This window comes from Desmodus rotundus, chromosome 4 (genome assembly GCF_022682495.2).
Source record: "Desmodus rotundus isolate HL8 chromosome 4, HLdesRot8A.1, whole genome shotgun sequence".
Classification (NCBI taxonomy): domain Eukaryota; kingdom Metazoa; phylum Chordata; class Mammalia; order Chiroptera; family Phyllostomidae; genus Desmodus; species Desmodus rotundus.
In genome coordinates, this window is record NC_071390.1 from 75,110,516 (window position 1) to 75,133,695 (window position 23,180).

The 23,180-nt window shown below is 36.0% G+C and overlaps 1 protein-coding gene across 2 annotated transcripts in view; it reads right to left on the reverse strand.

Moving 5' to 3' along the window:
* ITGB1 (integrin subunit beta 1) overlaps window positions 1-23,180 on the reverse strand; it is a 48,056-nt gene that overhangs the window by 5,749 nt on the left and 19,127 nt on the right. For both annotated transcript variants that reach the window (XM_024574775.4, XM_045183706.2), the window contains exons 3-15: window positions 22,683-22,768; window positions 17,887-18,109; window positions 15,974-16,144; window positions 14,974-15,212; window positions 12,180-12,335; window positions 11,317-11,412; window positions 10,923-11,012; window positions 10,012-10,152; window positions 9,635-9,834; window positions 4,830-5,068; window positions 4,388-4,610; window positions 3,518-3,750; window positions 1,687-1,853 (exon numbers count right to left, since the gene is read on the reverse strand). In XM_024574775.4, coding sequence (XP_024430543.1) covers window positions 1,687-1,853; window positions 3,518-3,750; window positions 4,388-4,610; window positions 4,830-5,068; window positions 9,635-9,834; window positions 10,012-10,152; window positions 10,923-11,012; window positions 11,317-11,412; window positions 12,180-12,335; window positions 14,974-15,212; window positions 15,974-16,144; window positions 17,887-18,109; window positions 22,683-22,768 — 2,264 coding nt within the window. The remainder of the gene's footprint in view (window positions 1-1,686; window positions 1,854-3,517; window positions 3,751-4,387; window positions 4,611-4,829; window positions 5,069-9,634; window positions 9,835-10,011; window positions 10,153-10,922; window positions 11,013-11,316; window positions 11,413-12,179; window positions 12,336-14,973; window positions 15,213-15,973; window positions 16,145-17,886; window positions 18,110-22,682; window positions 22,769-23,180) is intronic.

Sequence of the window (23,180 nt, forward strand, 5' to 3'; positions counted from 1 at the left end):
AAAAAGTTCAATATTAGATTTGAATATTATACTCATTCAATGATTAACAAGAATTATATTTATATATACAAATAAAAGGTCTTCTGGTTTTTAATAGAATTTCAAATTGCAATCAAGATAAAGAATCTCAAAATAGTTCTGGAATCAACAAATGTTATGCCAGGTTACATCTATTTTGTCCTATTTTGCAATTTAGATTTATATTCATTTTTCACTATTTCACCCTAAAAATTACACATGGAAATTTTTTCTCTAAGGATAATACCATCTAAAGCACTGGTCTATAGTGAGGGTTATGACTGACATGCTGATATCATGTCAGTAAAAAACAACACCACGCATTAGACATTCTGAGTGACTCATTGTTAAAGATATGAAAAACTAAAGCTCTGGAAACTGAGTGGCTCAATGCTATTCTACTTAGTGGAAGAGCTGGGATTTCACCCTAGTCTGTCGGACCACAAAGCACATTCTCTTTGTACTACAACACAGCTGCTGCTTCTAGGCCATTATTTTAAAGCCCTCCTAAACACTAACTCTAAATTAACACACAAAAAAGAAAGGCCATAATATAATCATATAAATAAAGCCAGATTAAAAAAAATAGCAATAGTGATAAAGGACACACAGTGCAGTCAAAAAGGATGACAGTTCACATGCAAAGATAGAAAATGAAAGAAAATACGAACGGCACTTAGAGACCAGCTTTACGTCCATAGTTTGGATTCTTGAAATTATTAATAGGACTCCTGTAAATCGGATTCTCTTGCTAAAGTAAAAGAAATAATTTCTAATGATTTCATCAAGAAAAATGGACATGTATAGTGTTTAAACACTATAAAAAAGAATTTTTACTATTTCACTAATTTTACTGTTTCTATAATTCTAAAATTCATTATTTAAAAAAAAACCAAGCAAACTGTACTAAAATGCAAATGACTAAAATTCATTTATAATTTAAAAACACTAAAAATTGTCACAGCCTTCCTGTATTACAAGATGACTACATGAGGGCCAACACCTGGCCACCCCACCTGACTGCAAATTTCAAAGCCCTGAACACCAGCACAAAGTTTCAGCCACTAACATTTAAAAACATTTTTTTATATAAAGCAAGGTTATTTGCTTTATATATAGTTTATATATCCTTTTTAAGTACAGTTCCATGAATTCTCAAATTTATAAACATATCCACAATCCAGGTCATCCCTAAAAGATGCCTCATAACCCTTACCCCCACTCCAGCCCCTGAAAACCACAAATCTGATTGCTGTCCCTCTGGTTCTGCCTTTTCCAGAATGTCGTATAAAAGAAATCATACAGTATGTAGCCTTTTGAGTCTGGGTGCTTTCCACTTAAGGTTCTTTGTTAGAGAGAGAGAGAGAGAGACAGAGAGAGAGAGAGAGAATCTTTCCATTGAATAGGACTCCACTTTACATGAGATGAAAAGGCAGAAAAGCTGATTTAAGATCAAAATTATTAAGGAAATAAAAATAGTGACCACAGTAACCAGAAGTTACATTCTTACAGCATTTCAATAAATATATTTAAGATGTTTTGTTTTTTACAAAATGCAACACTTAATGAGGACATTAATAATCAGTTTTAGAGTTAATATAAACAAGTCTCAGAAGCATTACATTTACTTTATGACCCACCTTACTTCTTAGATGTTTTGCAACTTACCGTGTCCCATTTGGCATTCATTTTTTCCTTTTCAAATTTGGCAAATTCCCTTCGGTCATGAATTATCATCAAAAGCTTCCAAATCAGCAGCAATGCAAGGCCAATCAGAACAATTCCAGCCACCACACCAGCTACAATTGGAATGATGTCTGGACCAGTGGGGCACTCTGTAAAGTATGAAAAAAAAACTGAGCACACAAGGGATTAATGTGCACACAGTACAGCTAAAACTACAAAGAACTGGACAGTCTCTTATAAAAAGATAAGTGAATATAAACTATCCCCAAGAATCTATAAAAGACACTAGAAGTAACAAGTGACTTACAAGGCCACAGGTTACATGATTAATAAATAAAAAACTATTATGTATTTATATGTTTATACAAAAATTTATTTTTACACATTGGGAACTGAATTTTAGAATAGTATCCTCTGCAATAGCTTCAAGAGTCATGAAATAGTTATGTATAAATCCAACAAAATATGTGCAACATTTGCATGCTAGGAGTTACTAAACATTGCTGAAAGAAATCATTCCATGTTCACGAATTAGAAGACACAGTATTTTAAAATGTCAATTCTCCTCTAATTTGATCAATGCAATCCCAAATCAAAATCCTGGCAGGATTTTTAGAGTTATCAGCAAGTTAACTCTAAAATTTACAAGGAAAGCAGAAAACTTGGGAAGTGTTTGAAAAATACTTTTGGAAAAGAACAAAGTTGAACAACTCACATTATCAGACTTCAAAAATAGTATAAAGTGGCAGTAATTGAAACAGTGTAATATCAGCTAAGATAGTTGCAGAGATTAACAGAATAGAATATAGACTCAGAAATAGGCCCACACATATGTTATCTCATTTCAACAAAGGTTAAGTAAGGTCAGTCTTTTATACAAATGATGCTAGAACTACTGGACATTCATATGCAAAAAACCAGGAAGTCACTCCATATGCTAAGATTAACTCAGATGGGGTAAAGACCTAAATGAAAAACCAAAACTATAAAATTTCTAGAAGAAAAACACAAGAGAAAAATCTTTATGAACTCGAGTTAGACAAAGAGCTCTCAGATGAAATAACAAAAGCAAGATACATAAAAGAAAAACTTGGTAAACTGTAGTTCAATTAAAATTAAAGCTTCTGGTCTTCAAAATATCTTGGTAACAAAATGAAAAGACAAGGAAGAAAACACTGGGAGGCACTATTACAAAACACAAATCTGAATAGGCAAAACAGTACAGAGACTTTAGAAACCAGTTTGGCTCTTCCCTGTAAACATATGCATCCCTTATGGCACCAAATCCTTTTTTTTTTTTTACTTTTTTTTCTTGATTTAATTTTCATTGTATTTTTTTTCCATTACCAAATTCATTCCTACTATTTATCCAAGAGAAATGAAAACTTACATTCCCACAAAAAACCAAATATACAAAAAAGCACATAGAAACACCAAGCTCCAAGATAAATATCATCAATAACGATATATAACTCTTACTAAGTGTCAGGCATTGTGTGAACTACTTTGTGTGGACTACCGCACTTAATCTTCAAACTCTCCACTCATAAAACTTCATCTCTTATACTGTTCTGTTCTTTCTCTTCCTCATTTCTTATACCGTTACTCTTCCTCATTTCTTATACTGTTACTCTTCCTCATTTCTTATAACATTACTTAACTACTATTTTAAACTTTGAGACTAAAAATTGTCCCAACCTTAAACTAAAATAATCAAGCTGGAGGCCATCCCTGGACACCAGAGAAACACCTAAGGAGCAGAAACAAGACATAACAGAAAATGAAAGGCATTTTGAAACTATCAGATTTATACCTGGGGTCTCTACAACGTGTACAATGGCCTCATTGTTCCCATTCACTGAATATGTGAAATAGAACCAGCAATCATCAACATCCTTCTCCTTGCAGTGGGACAGGGGATCGACCTGCCCTGGTTGGGGTAATTTGTCCCGACTTTCAACTTTGGTAATGTTAAAATGGGAACATTCCTGTGCACATATGTCTTTCTTTTCTCCTTTATTGAAGGCTCTGCACTGAACACATTCTCTGTTAAAACACAAATTATTACATTTAAAATTTATTATTTATAATTGCTTAAAGGTTATTTTGTGGGCTAGACTCAAAATTTGACCACATTAAACCAAAAGCAATGAAATATTTGAATAGAGAGGTATACAATATTTACCAATGAGAAACTAAATATAAAGATGCTAGTTTCCCAAGTGATGTTATAATTTATTACAGTTCAAATTAAAATCCTGAAACAGAAATAAGACTAGTAAAATAAAACTAGCCCTATCATATATTAATTATATAACATAAAACCAAAGTAATTTAAACAATGTGTCGCTGATATAATAACAGTTCAAGAGGCAAAACCATCAATTGTGCTTGGTCAAAAGGTAGTAATTCAGCAATTGGTAATGCTAATTTAACAAAGGTTACTATACAGATTTAATTATATAACAAATTCAGATTAAAGTAATAGTACCACTCTCATATGACATGTTTCAATACCATGAGGTATTGAGAAAGATTATTTTAAGATTTAAAGATTGGGCTTCTGTGTTGCATATAATTTACAGTGGTACTTTTTACAGTGGTAATTATTGTAGGTACTCTTGTAGATTTAGTGATAATACATAGGGCAACAGACAGTAAGTATCAACTATTCTGAACTTACTTATGTTCAGCACAGACACCGAGGCAGGTCTGACACATCTCACAAGTTGGCCCCTGAAACTTGGGATCTGTGCACTTGCAGGCGCCGCACTCACATACGCCTCGGCCATTGCAGATCTGTCCGTTTGTGGCCATGCATGACGTTGTGTCCAGAGAGCAGTCACACGCACTGCCTGTGTAGTTGGGGTTACATTCACACACACGGCATTTGCAAACACCATTTCCTATAATTAAAAATATCATTTCTTGTAACAATGGTTAAACATATAAAAAACAAAGCATTAACTTAAAAGTAAAAATAAGCAATAATGAGGAAGAAAGTATATCTAGAAGATGAATGGACCCTCAATGCCATCCTCTCTCTATCACCAAGCAAACTCCAAAATCTTTATTGTATTAAATGACAATCACATTTTATAACCATTTTCCGACCACTTTCTCACCTCCACAAATTAAGCCGTTGGATCTATCACAGTTGAAATTATCACACTCGCAGAATTTGCCAGAATAAATTTCATTTGTATTATCCCTCTTCCTACAAACACACTGCCCACAGACACACTCTCCATTGTTGCTGCAGATCTCGGAGCTGTTTTCTTTCCTGCAGTACGCATCCATGTCTTCGCTGTTCACTTCATCTGTGCTGCATTCACAGTGTCTGCCAACGCGCCCCTCATTGCACCTAACGAGAGAGTCCAATATTTCAATCCAATAAAATAACAACAAAATAACTAGTTATGATCCTGCAAAGAATGGGAGAGGAGATAAGACTGAACAATGTCTACACTACGATTACATTACATGGAGTGTTCGTGTACACAAAAGTATATATATGCACACAAGACCAGCCATTCCAGTTCATACAGAATGTATAGATGCAAGGGCCTAGGGAAAAAAATCTTTCCTAAGGAGAGTAACCTTTTAATTACGATGAAAAACTGTAATCTAGTAATTAACAGGTAAATAAAACATTTACAAACAGAATAAATTTATTTTTAAAGAGTATGTTTGCAAATGATACCTGTTGGGAACCGCCCTGCCTGGTTTCAGAGGCTGTAACCCCTCATGGTTAAGGCTGAGTCAGACTTGGGACCATAAGCCACTAAGGAGACAAAGCTTGTCTCCCTGGCAGGTGTGCCACTTCTGCCCACTTCACCCTGCTTGGCCCTGAGCTTGGACAGTTAGTCAATGACAGGTAAGAATCCTCAAGGGAGGATCAACCTAAGACAAGCATGGTCACGGAAGAGGCCTGTAGGGAAGGACTCGGGGGGGCTGTGGAAAAAGGGGGTGATGGACCCTCGCCCCTCGGCTTTGAAATAGCCTGAGTCCTCATTCTGTCTGCAAGAAGTCTCCTAATCTCTTGGCTGCCTTACTTCCCTTGCCTGACTTAAGCCTGAAGCAATAACAGAGGGCAGTGCAGTCCTGTGCTGGGAGGGGCGGATTCCCTGGGGAATCAGGCCTAAGAAAAACACATACATTCCTGTGAAACCTACTTAATTTGTACCCTCAGTTTAAGAGATAAGGGTCCAGACCTGAGATGAGTCTGGCGCCTAAAGTTTTATGGCCCTCTAACTAATTGGCTGTAACTCAGAATAAGCCCTCAGAGTTCTCTGTAAATCTTGTATTGTTTAACCCTTACTGACTGACAATGATTGATGAGCTTTATCTGTATTCCTATGTAAATGAACCTAATAAAAGCCCCTGGAGAGAGAGGCTCGGGGCCCTTCTCCCCTTGAGAGAAGCGGCCACCTTTCCTCCCCAAGCAGATCATGTCTTGGTAGTAGTCTTTTTCTTCATCCGTGGCGGAACCTGGGCAGCTGCATTAAAGCCCCCCGACAGATACCCTATTACATTTGCTATTATAGGTGAAGTACCTGTAAATTTAATGCAGTGGTCCAACTGTTAATCAAAAAAAGCACAATAAACACACTCCTAAAGTGCATGGAAGCTGAAGAAAAACACTGAGCATTATCACTTGAAAACAGAAGTAACATACTGTTTAAAAACACATGTATCCCATCCTGACTGGTGTGGCTCACTGGGTTGGGTGTCCTCCCACAAACCAAAAAGTTGATGGTTCAATTTCCAGTCAGGACACATGCCTGTGTTGCAAGTTCAGTCCCTGCCAAGAGGTGACCGATTGATGTTTCTCACATTGCTGTTTCTCTCCCCCACTTCCCCTTTCTCTAAAAATGAATAAATGAAATTTTGGGGGAAAAAATGTATCCTATGGGCCCAGACTTTTCAGACTCCTTGTATACTTTTAAAACACCTGATGCGAGAGAACCAAGATGGCGGCGTAGGTAGACACACTGCGCCTCCTCGCACAACCAGAACTGACAGAGAATCGAACAGCAAGGGGGACCAACACCAAGAAAATAGAAAATAACCATTCATCCAGACTGGTAGGAGGGGCGGAGACGGGCACCGGGGTGGAGAGGACTCGCGTGGCTGTGGCGGGACTGAGACTGGCGGAGTGTGGGACAAATGGCGCAGGCAGTCCGAGCACTAGCAGACCCTGCGGCCCCACATTTGCACAGATAAACCCAGAGGGCCGGACTCAGAGTGGCGGAGAACAGGGCAGGCAGAGCAGCGGGTAGCACATTGCGGCACCACGTTCACCCACAGATAAACCGGACAAACGGCAGGGAGTGAAGCAGACCGCGTAACCCAATAAAGCTTCAAACCTCTGATTGAAAACGCCCGTGGGGGTTGGGGCGGCAGCAGGAGAGACTCCCAGCCTCACAGGAGAGGTCGTTGGAGAGACCCACAGGGGCCTAGAGTGCGCACAGGCCCACTTACTCGGGAACCAGCACCAGAGTGGCCCAGTCTGATTGTGGGTAGCGGAGTGAAAGATTGAAAGCCGAAGGAGAGTGAGGCGGGCGCCATTGCTCCCACTCGGCCCCTCCCCGAGGTACAGCGTCACAGCTCTGCGACCAGCATTACCCCGCCCTGGTGAACTCCTAAGGCTCCGCCCCTTAAAGTAACAGACGCGCCAAGACAAAAAAAAAAAAAAAAAAAAAAATGGCCCAAATGACAGAACACTTCAAAGCTCCAGAAAAAATACAACTGAGCGAGGAAGAGATAGCCAACCTATCGGATGCACAGTTCAAAGCACTGGTTATCAATATGCTCACAGACCTGGTTGAATCTATTCGGAAAACAGATGAAAAAATGAAGCCTATGCTAAGAGAAACAAAGGAAGATGTACAGGGAACCAATAGTGATGAGAAGGAAACTGGGACTCAAATCAATGGTGTGGACCAGAAGGAAGAAACAAACATCCAACCAGAAAAGAATGAAGAAACAAGAACTTGGAAAAATGAGGAGAGGCTTAGGAACCTCCCGGACGCCTTGAAACGTTCCAACATCCGAATTATAGGGGTGCCAGAAGGAGAAGAGGAAGAACAAAAAATTGAAAACTTATTTGAGCAAATAATGAAGGAGAACTTCCCTAATCTGGCAAAGGAAATAGATTTCCGGGAAGTCCAGGAAGCTCAGAGAGTCCCAAAGAAGCTGGACCCAAGGAGGAACACACCAAGGCACATCATAATTACATTACCCAAGATTAAACGCAAGGACCTACATCCAAGATTACTGTATCCAGCAAAGCTATCACTTAGAATGGAAGGGAAGATAAAGTGCTTCTCAGATAAGGTCAAGTTAAAGAAGTTCATCATCACCAAGCCCTTATTATATGAAATGTTAAAGGGAGTTACCTAAGAAAAAGAAGATCAAAAATAGGAACAGTAAAAATGACAGCAAACTCAGTTATTAACGGCCACACATAAAACAAAAACAAGAGCAAACTAGGCAAACAACTAGAACATGAGGGTTGTCATTAAGGGAGTGGGAGGGGGAGAGAGGGGAAAAGGTACAGAGAATAAGTAGCATAGATGATAGATGGAAAATAGACAGGGGGAGGGTAAAAATAGTGTAGGAAATGTAGAAGCCAAAGAACTTATAAGTATGACCTATGGACATGAACTAAAGGGGGGGAATGTGGGAGGGAGGGGGGTGGGCAGGATGGAGTGGAGTGGAGGGGGAAATGGGACAACTGTAATAGCATAATCAATAAAAATATAAAAAAAAGAAAAAAAAATTAAAAAAATAAAAAATTTAAAAAAATTAAAAAAAAAAAAAAAAAACACCTGATGCTTGCTTATACACACTGAATACACTAATTCTGTAGTATCTGCTAAATATGTAAAGGGAAGGAAGGCAAAACATATTCAAGATAACCTGTTTAGTTAAATGATATTTTACTAAAAATGCATCTATATGACTCAGGATATGTACATGAAAAATAAACACCTTAATTGCTCTTTAGAACAGACAGTTAATAACTGATGGTGAAATACAGTCATTTCTTTTTCTCATGATTAAAACCCTTAAGAAGCTAGTCCTTTAGGACTGACATTTAATTAAAATACTCTCCCTCCTATTACAATTTTAAGGGGAAAGCTGTATTCAGTGTATTTTTAATTGTAATTTTTTAAAGATTTTTTTAAAGTTTATTTTAATTTTAGATAGTGGGGGAGGGAGGGAGAAAGAGAGGGAGAGAAACATCAATGTGTAGCCACCTCTCATGCACCCCCAACTGGGGACCCGGCCCGCAACCCAGGCATGTGCCCTGACTGGGAATTGAACCAGCAACCGTTTGGTTCGCTGGCTGGCATTCAATCCACTGAGCCACATCAGCCAGGGCATCAACTGTAATCTGTAATTAAAAAGTAACCACAGTGTAGAAATGCAACTTAAAATAATTTGATTCTAAGTTCTGAAATACTGTTTTCTTAATTTTGCAAAATATATTCATTTAAAAGAATTATTTCAACAATGTAGAAGTATATACAGTATAAGGTGAACATCCTTCATTGCTTCCTAATTTCATTTCCCAGATAAAATCACCATTATAAGTTTGATATATTTTTACAAAAAAGTATTAATAAACATATTAGTATAAGCATACTTAGCTCTAGAAAACTTGGATCACTATTAAATGAGAGAAAAAAACCAAATGCTACCTTAATAGTTTGTTAAATGAAAATAAAAACTTTATTTTAAAGAGCAGTCTTAAGAAAAAAAGGCAAGGAAGAACTTTCTGTAAATATCACACACAAGATCATACTGGTTATAGAGATCCATATAGAGATTTTTCACTGGATGTCCCAAAACATAGCCTGCCTATAACTTTCCAAACCAATCAATGCCTCTCTGTGTCCTTCTCCAACAACCTCCAGCGTACCTGCACGCGCCACACTCAAACGTTCCATTCCCTTCGTGACACTTTGGACTGCCAGGGATGCCTTCACTTTGGCACTCACACTCACAGATGAACTGAAGAATAATCTCTACTTCTTCAGTGAAGCCCAGAGGCTTAATTTTAATGGTTTCAGAATTCTTATTTGGACATTTATTTGAAGTTATGCTAATTTCAAATTGAACCTTAAAGAAAAAGAACAAGATTAAATTTTAAGTTAACAACTAGGCAATTTAAATCTACTAAAAATATTTCAAAAAGCTACTCATTTCCTTTATTTTCACATTACAAACTAGATTGCTTATATAAAGAAACAACTTTTTCTTTTCTTCAGAAAATGTTTCCTTGTTCAGATAACCTACCTCATCTCCAATGGAAATATTGGAGCATTTTCTTCCATTTTCCCCTGTTCCATTCACCCCATTCTTACAGTAAGATTTATAATTTATTGTTACTCCTTCTGGCAATTTGCTGTTTTCCAAAATTACTTCTGAGGAAAGGGACTAAAATAAAGACTAATTATACACAGGAAAGGCAAACAAAATGCTACTATAAAATAAGTTGAATGCATAAAACCAGTTAAGTACACTAAACTGTTAAGAGAACAGTATCATTTAAATAAAATAACCGAAACCAAATCCCGAGTGCCTAGAAAACACAGAACCTAGAGAAGCAGACTCTAATTAATTAGGATCAACCAGTGTCACCCCCATAAATTCAAGATCAATTCTTCAAAATAAGGTACATGATTGAAAAGAGTATTGTTTTAATTACTGAGTTAAAATAATGATAATCGTATGGCATAGAAGCTAGATATTAATTTTGAGGAGTCCTAAGAACTTAGAACCAACATCATCTTTCCCCATTGGCAATGCGGCCCTATGATCTCAACTAACCTGGGACAACTTGGCTGAGAAACTAGGTTAGCCCTGGCAAAAACAAAAACAAAAACAAAAACAAAAACAAGTGAAAAGGTTCCAGCCAGTGCTTTTTAAGAATCTCAGACCACTCAGGACAAATACAAAAGGCTGCCGCATAAAAGGCATCCCTGTAGGATGGTAACTTATGCTGTTAAGATGGGGAACGACTATGGGGAACACATGGAACTACTGGAATCTTGAAAATTGTTGTAAAAATCTCTTTTTTTGATTAGAGTCATCCTAAAACATTTTGGGAACCCCTGAATTATGTTATGAAGGGAGTTTTACTTTCTTTGAGCAAAGCATTCACAACAGGGTATTGTCCAAATAGGTATTATTTAAAGTGTACTCACATTGTATGCATCAATGATCAATTGAATTACATTGCTAGAATTTGCAGATAATGTTCCTACTGCTGACTTAGGGATCAAATTTTTCAGTTCCTGCAATTAAAAGATAAACATACAAAATACAAATATATTAATTTGACCATAAGCACCTACTGAGCATCTATTACTTCTTTTTAAATACCAGTTCCCTATACATTTTCTAAATAATATATAAGTCAGAACTGAAAAAAAAACACCTACTTTTATAAAATGTATTAAAAATATAACATACTTTTGTAAAATCTAGTCTGTCTGATATTTTTCCACACTTAATCTGAGACATATGATTTTGCTTCTAAGGACTAAAGAAAAAGAGTCTAGAAGTTTTGTTCTTTTTATCTTGCACATATATAGTTACCTTGTAAACGGGCTGAAATTCTTCAGTAACTGCAAAAATCGTCTGAATGTTATTTTCACTTAGTTTCTGGACAAGGTGAGCAATAGAAGGATAATCCTAAAAAAATAAGTAGTAAAATTTTAGTATATAATTACATCCAATCAATACATTTTGCAGTTTTTTAAGAAAATCATAATAATTTGCATATATAAGTGGATTACTTACACAAGAAGACACTGAAGTAACACAAATAATTGCTGAAGTGGGTGGTGTTACATGTGGGTTTCTAATCCTCTTCTCGCTTTATATATATATATATACATATATATATATATAAATTCCCATAATAAAAAGGGTTTATAAAGCAAGGTTCTCTTTGTATATTAAATGTCAGAACAATGAAATTAAATTATTGCCAGTAATTAAAGGTTGTATTATCTATCACTTAAGAAAAATACCAAGACTCACCAAGGTTTAAGTTTCTTCCAGAACCTAAATACTTTGCCAGTCTTTATTTTTAGTAGAGGAAGGGTGTTTATTTTAAAACTGCATAAATTACTTGTTTAGAAATAATACCAAACTTGCTAACGAATGATCCATGCAAGTGAAAGGAGAGGCAACTATGGCCAAGGCATGCAATAACTGTCTAAGTAGCTCCTTTCATCCTACTGAGGCCCTTTGTCTAAGTGAAGGAAGCAAGCACAAAGCCACATCTTTAGAAACAGCAATACCAGCTTTCCTGCACATTAGGTCAGGACCTGAACTTACCAAAATAACAAAACCTCAAACCCTGAAACACCCACAAGCCTGTCAGCCACAATACTCAGTATGAAACACTAAAATTCAACAAGAATCCATTCAATGTGTAAAAATTAAGCACTTACATAATAATGGCTCATTGTGTATACATTATTTTCCAGGTGACACTGTCCATCATTTGGTAAAACAATGCCACCAAGTTTCCCATCTCCAGCAAAGTGAAACCCCGCGTCTGTAGAAAACACCAGCAGCCGTGTAACATTCCTCCAGCCAATCAATGACTTAAAAAGAAAAGGATTGTAATTTTAAAATACTACTTATAATAATTCATACAGACTACCACAATACTTTTAACTTTATTCTGTATCTTCTCTTTTCACAATGCTAATCCTGTTACTGCTGATAAACACACAGAGCCCGCTGAATAAAGCTCCTCCACCCCACTGTAAACTGCATCTTGCCTGGCTGTCCATTTCTCTCAGCTCCTTTTTAGAAACTGTATCTTTTAAAATCAATGTCTGTCTCCCGACTAGAAAGTAAGCTAACTCACTCTATGTGTGGCAGGGACCACATCTCACATCTCGTGCTGCTCACCTTTTTATCGGTAACGGCTCACACAGTGCCCAGCATACAGTAGGTACTTTACATGTAAATAAAAATGTCTCAGCTCCTACCTTTACTTTACCGTCCTGCTGCTGTCTGTCCCCTTGCATCCCTGCTGTCTTCTACAGCAAGAACTCCCTTATTGACCCTCATAGTAGGCCTTCCTTCCTTAATTACAGAACAAATGATCTTCTCCAAAGACTTGCCCTGCTTAATTACACCATTCTAACACATCAATAATACTTATGTTTTCATTTATTTTATTCTCTCCCTTATTCAACAAAGAATTTAATGTAGCAATAAAATCCTCTTTTATTTTGGTAATTTTGTAATTATATCTGTCTAGAGTTAGTCAATACATCTGTTTATATCCTCACGAGACTGTAAATTTCTTGAAGCAGAAATTAAGGTTATTTATGCTGGCATCTCAGTGGATCTAGAGAAGTAGGTGGAACAGTTGATCTCAATCAGCCCAACATTCAAAAAGACAGCAGTGGCCATGGGTGCTATAGACTGTTTCAATCCCACAGGTGGAGGCACAGTTACAGGGAGCCTAGAATGTCCTCTTGATGGTGAGCTACTAACAGGATCACAAACGAATGGCTGGAAAGAAAAAGGGTGTCGGGAGGCACTACCTAGAATATTAATCTTTCTTCCTCTTTAAAAGCCGACTATCCTCAAATTGCAACTACCCAGAGAGAAGTTAAAAGTAGCAATAATATAGTAGTTAATATCTGCTGAGTGCTTAGTAGCACTTTATAAGGATTACTAAATATAAACTTCATAATAGCCCCATGACATATAGCTACTATTATCACTTCCTAAGGAGAAGGAAACAGCCCTCTTGAGTGGCAAAGTAAATTGCCTAAGATCAGTGGTGATGAGAAAATTTAAAGCCATGTTCTAATAGTAAAAAGACTGTTCTCTTAACTACTAAAGTGTAATACAATATTATTATCTTGGGTATCAGTTAGCACCTTAGCAAAAATTGGTTGAAAAGTAACCATTTCAAAACATCTGTAATCAAGGAGGAATTTTGAGGGAATAGGGGTACTACAAGGAAAAAAAGAAGGAAAATGATATAGTAGCAGGTACTCAAACTTTACCCAAGTGCCCATGAATAGACAAATAGATAAAAAAGCCGTGGTACATATATACAATGAAATACTTAGTTGGCCATCAAAAAGAATGAAATCTTACCGTTTGCAACAGTATGAATGGACCCAGAGGGTATTATTATGCTACATGAAATAAGTCACACAGAGAAAGGGCAGGTACCATATGATTTCACTTACATGTGGAATCTAATGAACAAGATACGCAAACAAACAAAATAAAAACAGACTTGGAGAAACAGAGAGCATACTGGTGGTGGCCAGAGGAGAGGGGAGTTGAGGAGCTGGGTGAAAAGGTGAAGGGACTAAGAAATACAAATGGTTAGTCACAGAAGAGTCACAGAGATGTAAACTGCAGCACAGGGAATATAGTCAATAATATCATAATAATTGTGTGTGGGGCCAGGTGGGTACTGAAGTATCAGGGGACCACTCTGCAAAGTGCATGACTGCCCCTATGCTGTGCACCTGAAACTAATACAGAATAATACTGAATGTCAACTGTAATCGGAAAAGACAAACTGTATCTACCTCACAATGTTTTCTGGTTTCTGCTACAGCATTACAAGGTCAGGTGGTAAGTGGATCCTAAATTCTAACCATTGGTCCAATGGACACGAGCTTGCTACTACTGAAAATCTGGTAATTAAAATTACAAATATTGTATGTCTTCTCAAAATACATGTTCTCAGCTTATAAATTAGGACTTAAAAAAGTTCTTTCTTCCTGAATTACAAAAACACAGGGAAAACCATGCTTAAAGATGATGAGCAGAAGAAAAGTGACCAGAGGAAATGACGCCTGAAGCCACTCTATTTGAGTTCCTGCAGTACCTCAGACAACCTCAGTTCCACCTCCACACAAAGCCAGAACATCAGAACACCTGGGCCTCTCTAAAAAGCTGGAACAACAGCTCAAGTACCGCCAGTGTACCCCACTGTTTCAAATAGTAAGCATTCTGAATTTTTAAAACTCAGTATAAATGAACTAAGTGCCTGGTTCAAATAGAGACAAAATGATTACATATGCTTTTATAAAGTACTTGTGGTCAGATGGAATTTAAGGGACTAAATTCTGCATCTCTCTGGCATAATTGAGTGTAATATGGTAACAAAGGTAATTTTTTTCTACTAACTGAGAGTAGAATCACACTTAAAATTCATACAAATAACATCCCTTTGTAGAAAATGAATGTACTCACCCCACAAACTGCAACTTGCATAATTGCATCAAAGCCACCTTCTGGAGAATCCAAATTTCCAGATATGCGTTGTTTTCCAACAAGTTCGTTAAATACCTCCCCTTTATCAGTAAGACTGAGAACATTTTTGTAGCTAAATGGGCTGGTGCAGTTCTGATCACCTGTGCAAGGGTTCCTGAGCTTGGCAGGTGTTGTACTAATATAAGGCATTACAGTCTTCTCCACAAATGAGCCAAACCCTGTGCAGGAAAAAGGGCACAGAGACAGGTGGATGGATGAATGAATAAACTTGCATTAGAAATAAATCAAGAATCTTACCACATGTGAGTCAACTTTATTCCTTAATGAGAAACAATAAGGTTTGGAAAGGAGATCATTAAAACATGAAAAATTCAGATCTGAAGTCGGATTGGGCTGTACTGACCGATGCAGTCATATTAATTAGTAACGAAATAGAATCTGAATACTCAACATGTTTATAAAATCCTATGAACATAAGCATTTCGTTACCTATTTGGTAGACTATCAAGCCCTCCATATCCATGGGTTTTGCACCCTGAGATTCAACCAAATGCAGACCAAAAATATTTTTGAGAAATCTCAGAACATTCCAAAACGCAAAATCTGAATTTGCCATGCACCAAGCACTATGATGAATCCATGTGAATAAAGTGATGTGTAGGCAGACCCTGCTGTTGCCTAAATGCACATATTCTATAAAAGGGACTTGAGTATCTGTGGATTTTGGTATCTGCAGAGGGTGTGGAACTAATCCCCTGTGGATACAAGGGACAACAGTAATCTGTATCAAGTAACATGGTAGCACACACAACAGAGAAACAAGGACATGGAGAGATTATTAGATATGTGACAAGACTTATCAGTCCTCTTTGAAAGAAAAAGCTAAAACTTCACCTCTTTATCTCACAAGTATATAGTGAAAAATAAAACTGTCAAGGTTTATACAAATGAAAATTATTAATTTTCTCAATATTCCCACCTATCCTGAAGTCTGAAGTAATCCTCTTCATTTCATTCATCAGATCCGTTCCAAGACTTTTTACATTCTCCAAATCATCTTTCATAGAGTAGGAGAGGTCCATTAAGTAGTAGAGATCAATGGGATAGTCTTCAGCTCTCTTGAATTTTAATGCAAATGTCTGTGGCTCCCCTAATTAAACAGATATTAGAAAATGAAATCAGCTTGTCAGCAATAAAAAGCAATGAAAAAAAAAACTGTATTTACCAAGTAAACACCTTAAAATGAAATGTATTATTGCTCTGTAGTATTTTGCCGTGCAATATGCACCTACGTCTTTGTACCGTTATTATGCCCACAGTATGTAATGACTATACCATGTATAATGCGCATCCTTATTTTTCCCTCAAATATCTTTTTGGGCAAAAATGTGTGCATTATACACATAAAATACGGGTAACTTTTACAAAACCTATTGGAATTCCATAAGTAATGCAGAGGTTGTGTATTCACTTTCATTCACAAATGTGCAAAACGTCAGGCACTGGGAATGCAAGATGAAAAAGACAACATCCACAGTGGATAAAACAGTCAAAAATGGTCGACTCAGAACTAGCACAGAAGAAAAACAAGTAGATGGAACAACATAAATGAGACTGGGGTGTGTGAGGAGGGCTTTTTATAGGGTACACCTGACTTTTTAAAGTTCTAAGTCAAGACTGTTCTCTGTTTCTTTTCTTTCCCCTGGAAAATATTTTTTATTGATTAGAAATAGCCTATGTTCTCTGTTTAATAGGATTCTACTACATGCAAATAACAAATTCTGGTTTTTACTTTAAAAAACCTGGTAAAAAGTTTTAAAAATGACTTATAGAGCCAAAGAGACGTGTTAAGAAACTATAGCAAAAATCTAAGAGATTGATGAAGATCTGAATAAAACAATGAGGAAGAAGATGAGAGATGTGTAAGAGGTGTTTCGTGTAATTCACTTAGGAAATACATGAGAAATAGAAGGTTTGGGTGAAAAATCATTAAATTCTTGACTTGTAGATTATTTCTATATAGATTTCTAGTAGGCAGGTCACTAAATGGATGTAAAAGTTAAAAGAGAAAACTGTGTGTGACAATATACAAATGGTTTTAAATCTACAAGAGGAAAGTCAACAATTAAGTGGACTGCAAAGAGAAAGAAAAAGACACAAAAAAAAGACTAGACAGCAATGTCAAAGTGATCAGAAGAAAAACTAGGAGCAGATACCACAGAAACCAAGAGAAAGAGCATTTCAAAAGGCTCAAAGGCACGACTTGGTACCAAAAGGCAAAAAGAAAAAAGGGTCTCCAACAAGGATCCACTAGGTTCAGTGGTTCATGTGATGGTAGAGCTTTGCCAGGTCAGGTGTGAAGCAGAAGCCTGACAGCACCAGGGTGAAGAGTGAATGGGAATGTAAGTCACACACAAGGAATGTGCACTACACTTTTGAGAGAAAAGGGATGGAAACTGGAAGGAGCAGGAAGAGGGCTTGTTTTCTTTTTTTTGTTGTTTTTTAACTATGAGATTGCCACAGATTCTTACAAAAACCTTAATATTTTCACAATACTAAACAAATGCAAGGGAAAATATAAGTTAAAATATTGTCTTTATATTGTGTAATTATGCCAGGGGATGGACACTTTTATTTTTAAAACCCATTAAATATAATATTTTCTTAATCTTTAACAGAATTTACCTTGAACATTAGGTAATATTTTTATTTCAAGTACGTATGTCTTACAAATCTGAAAAAAAGTCTAAAATTTAATGTATTCCATGTTTTTACCTGAGAGCCAGTGCATGCATGAAATAAATCCTCAACAGAAACTGGTGAGAGACTTGCATAAAGTTGTCAGAAAGCTCAAATAGAAACAAAGGTATTCACAGAGTAAGATTTCTGTACCTGATCGTAACTGCAAAACCAACTGCTGTGGTTGGATCTGTGTGATATCTTCTGGCTGGAGCTTCTCTACTGTTCCTTTGCTACGGTTGGTTACATTTTTATTTTTCTTTATATCTTTGGAACCTCTTGGATTTTCTATGTCATCTGGATGACACCCCTTCTTTTTTAAGGCTTCTAAATCATCACATCGTGCAGAAGTAGGCATTCCTTCTTGTAAAAATGTCTAAACAACACATAAAATATAGGTGTAAATAAAAATAATGGTCACATCTTTTACCTAATTGTAAATACACAATTAAATTGCAAAAATCAAGGGACAAATCTAATGTTCTTAATTTCTAGTTTTTAAACAAAATGTTTCCTTCATGCAAAACACAGTAATTGCTCTTATATATAAATAAAAGACTTTCTTGAAAGAAATACCTTTTTTACTAATACATTATTAGTAATTTATTATTTTAATAATACTTAGGACTAATCCAAGTGCACACATTTTAACTGGCCTGCCTTCAAGTTCAGACAAAGAAATTTCTTTGTCTGAAAAGAAATCAAAGAAATTTCTTCAGTGAAATCACTTATTCAGCATGGTTAACAGCCACTAATCATGTATAATATACCCAATTAGCAATACTTTTCCCAAAAATTTCCCTTAGAAAAATGCTTAAAAATCTCTCATATTATGTAGCATTCTCAATCACAATATCTTGTACAACTCAATGTTTACAGAAAAGATATTATGCTAAAAGCATCTCGATTAATGATGTTATTTTTAGAAAGAAGATCAAGAAATTTAGCACAAATTTAGTATTCCTGGGGATTTGGAAAAAATTTCAACTATTGGCTATTACTGTAAACAAGACTTTTAAAATTTATTTTAAAAACAATACAGTAAGTGATTACATTACATATCTGTATGTAGTAAATTTCCATAGGGTGAATTTAAAAAATAAAAAAGGTCTTAATGGTATGTAGTACCTGTGGCTTAGGGTAAAATTTCCAGTAGGGACATGATTTCAAAATGTGTTATACTTCAAACAACGTTGATGGAAATTGAAGATTTTATCAGATGAACAAAGAAATACCTTACTAAAAACAAAAATACTGCTTTTAAGATGTATATAAAGATTTTGAATAAAAGTTTTTCATTAAATGTGACTGGGAGCAAAAAAAAAAAGATTACATATATATATACAGATAATATGGCATATATATGTGTATATCATTTTAAAATGTGTACATAATAACTAAATCAGTTATTATAACAGACATTTGACATATATCCCTCAAAATATTGTATTTAGTCGGCCAAAAAATTTTTAACTTCAACATCATTTAGGGTCACTTATGTTCACTTTTATATGGTATTCCATTACCTACGAATTTCATAGTGCTGTATAAGTGAGAATATTTCAAAAATACACAGTGGTTTTGAGCAGTTATTTTTAAAGGGAAACATAACCCTAAATTTCTGTCATTAGAGAAACAACTGGAAAGCAACACCATGGACCAGATGGTTCAAAGCTGCACTGTCGTTATATATTATCAAACCTAAAATACTAAAGCACAGAAAAAAACTGCCCAGAACATTATTTCTTTCCAAGTATTAGCCAATATAAGAAACTTCACAATCATAACATGCAAGTAAAATTTCACTGAACATGAGGTATATCCAGAAGGTATCTAGCCAATAATATGAAAAAAAGAGACATATATTGATAAAAATACAAGATACAAAAAACATTGTATATAGGACAATGACACCTCAGTCCCCTTCAAAGTAGGCACCTTGGGACCTCACACAGTTCTCCCAGTCCCCATCAGCGGCCCCATCGTATTTTCCAGAACTTCACCGAAGGTCTAAAATCTCTTCCCTTTCAAAGGTGATTTTAGTTTTAGGAAAAGCCAGAAGTTGCAGGGCACCAAATCAGGCTACAGGGTATCTGAGTCACCTGGGTAATTCAATGCTTTGCCAAAAAACTCTGCATGAGACATGATGCATGAGTAGGCATATTGCAGTGATGAAGCTGCCAAATGCTAGTTGTCCATAGCTGCAGCCTTCTGAATCATCCAAATAATTTCCATGGAGTAATGTTCAAGCTTAACACAAAATTTGACGCAGATTCATTGTTTTACTCAGTCATTTTGAATGTGATGGCCACACAGTAAAAATGCTCACTCAATGGCGTCTACCAACCCCACTGACTAGCACAGTGAAATTGTTATTGTTCACATGTGCGCATTCCAGTCCACCACTCTCCTTGACTGCCAGATTACAACGTTATGCAAACTGTCCTGGTATTAACAATAGCTGGACTTTTTCTGGACAAACCTCATATTCAAAATTAACCTTTAATAACTTAAGAATTATGCCAGAAAGATCAAAAGGCTAAGCTATTTAAATAGTTGTCTCCAATTTAATTCCAGAATAACATTTTAATTTTTTATTTAATCTGTATTATATTTTTTCCATTACCATTTATTTCCCTTATACCCCCTATGCCCCAGATATTACGAACTGTTGTCCACGTCCATTGAGTCCTTTTTCCTTTTTGCTCAACCCCTCCACTCCCTAACCTCTGTCCCAACTAGCTGTCATCCCTCTATGAGTCTTCCCCTATATTGCTTGTAAGTTCAGTTTGTTCATTAGATTCCACATGAGTGAACTCATATGGCATTTGTCTTTCTCTGACTGGCTTATTTCACTTAACATAATGTTCTCCAGGTCCATCCACACTGTCACAGAGTAAAATCTTCTTTTTTATGGCCGGGTAGAATTCCATCGTATAAATGTCCCATAGTTGTTTTATCTACTCACCTATTGATAGACAACTGGGCTGCTTCCATATCTTGGTGATTGTAAATAACACTGCAATGAACATAGGCATGCTTATGTCCTTTTGAATTCGTGTTTTGGGTTCCTTTGGATATTTTCCCAGAAGTGGGATCACTGAGTCAAAAGGCAGATCCATTTTTAACTTTTTGAGGTATCTCCATACTGCACATTGCACAGTGGCTGCACCAGTCTACATTCCCACCAACAGTGTACTAGGGTTCTCCTTTCTTTACATCCTCGCTAGCACTTACTGCTTGTTGATTTATTGATGATAGCCATTCTGACAGGTATGAGATGGTATCTCATGGTGGTTTTAATTTGCATTTCTCTGATGACTGGAGATATTGAGCACCTTTACATATGTCTATTGGCCATATGTATGTCCTCCTTGGAGAAGTGTCCTTTGCCCATTTTGTTTTTTTGGTGCTGGGTTTTGTAAGTACTTTATAAATTTTAGATATTAACCCCTTCTCAGATATATCAGTGAATATGTTCTCCCACTCTGTGGGTTGTTTTTTTATTTTGTTGATGGCATTCCTTTACTATGTGAAAACATTTTAGTTTAACAAAGTCCCATTTGTTTACTCTTTCGTTTCCCTTGTCTCGAGAGATATATCACGTAAGACAATGCTACCAGAAATGTCTAAGATTTTACTGCCTATGTTTTCTTCTACCATTTTTATGGTTTGGGATTCAATATTTAAGTCTTTAATCCATTTTGAATTTATTCTTGTGTGTGGTATAAGAAGATGGTCTAGTTTCATTTTTCTGCATACATCTGTCCAGTTTTCCCAACACCATTTATTGAATAAACTATCTTTAGCCCATTTATGTGCTTTGCTTCCTCTGTTGAATATTAATTAGCTATGAAGGCGTGGATTAATTTCTGGGCTCTCTATTCTGTTTCTTTGATCAATGTGTCTGTTTTTATGCTGGTACCATGCTGTTTTGATTACTGTGGCCCTAGAGTATAATTTGATATTAGGTAGCATGATTCCTCCAACTTTGTTCTTCTTTCTCAGGATCACTGTTACTATATGCAGGGCCTTTTGTGGTCCCATATAAATTCAGAATACCATTTTTAGGAGAACAGAAATTACCATTAGAAAAACTTTTAAATAACAATAGAATAATCTCTCATTTTGTCTTTCACATGGTCAAACCACATTTAACCAGTTATGTCAAGCAAGTACTTTGCTGGGGGAGGGAGGTATCAAATGCCTGAGTAAAAACAAATAATAAGCTTTTAACCTTCTGGTATTATTCACGCTGTGGATAAATTATATATCTTCAAAATGACTGCCTTCACCTCCTGTTCTAACTTGTTCATTCATTCAATATTCAGTAACCTTTGTAGAAGGTACCATGTTACACAATGCACAGAGATGACAAAAATAAATAAAATTTAAACCCTAGCTTAAATGGGTTTTTATTAGGATGCAAATAAATTTATTAGTTTAACTCAAATATAATTAAGAAGGTTAATTTGTATGTCTCCCATCAAAAAAGGGGAAAATCTAAGACAGTGAAAATTAAATGGCTAGAGTTTAGGGGAAACCTGTATAATAGAAATATTCCACAAAGGTGAGCTATGTATATGTATTTGTATATGTATTTGTGTGTATGTATTTTTTAACTATCTAGTAATTACATTAAAAGAAAAAACGTGAAATTAATTTTAGTAACATATAATACTAGCATTTCAACATTATTAATAATTTTGAATCATTAAGCCTTCAAGCTTTGGTATTTATTTGAGGCTTACCACAATTCTCCATTTAGACCATCTACACTTTCAGTGCTCAAGCCACATGTGCCCAGAGGCTACTGTTCAACAGCACAACTCCAGACCAGGACACACTGTACACAGAGCTAACACTTACTCAATAAACAATGATTTAAGTGGAAATTCATATCTAACTCATCCCCAGGATGCAGTTTTGTGTAACACTAAATGACTTACTGAATTTGTACACCATCCACAATTTGGCCCTGCTTGTATACATTCTCCACATGATTTGGCATTTGCTTTTAGACATCTATTTTCATCTGTCAGGAGAGAAAAGAATAGACCACTTTACTCAACATTTCAAGACAGAAAATAATAAAAAATCAGGATCATGATGATAAATAATATAATATATATGAATGGTAAATATGAATACTATGATCAAGCCCTGCCCCAAAGAGGGCTCTAAGAGAGGTGATTCTAGATTACCTTGACACACAGCCATACTTTCTTTTTTACTATAGCAGAGACTAGGTACCATTAATCTATATACACATTTACCCTTTTTGTCAAAGGCATAATTTCAGGATCCATCATGATGGATGGTCATAATTGTTGGGAGTTTTCTAACAACTGGGCAAAGTATTATTTCTTTTCATTTAACTCATACTACCACAACCACAGCCCATAAGTATCTCAAGCAATTTTCCCTTCATTTTTATGTTAAATACT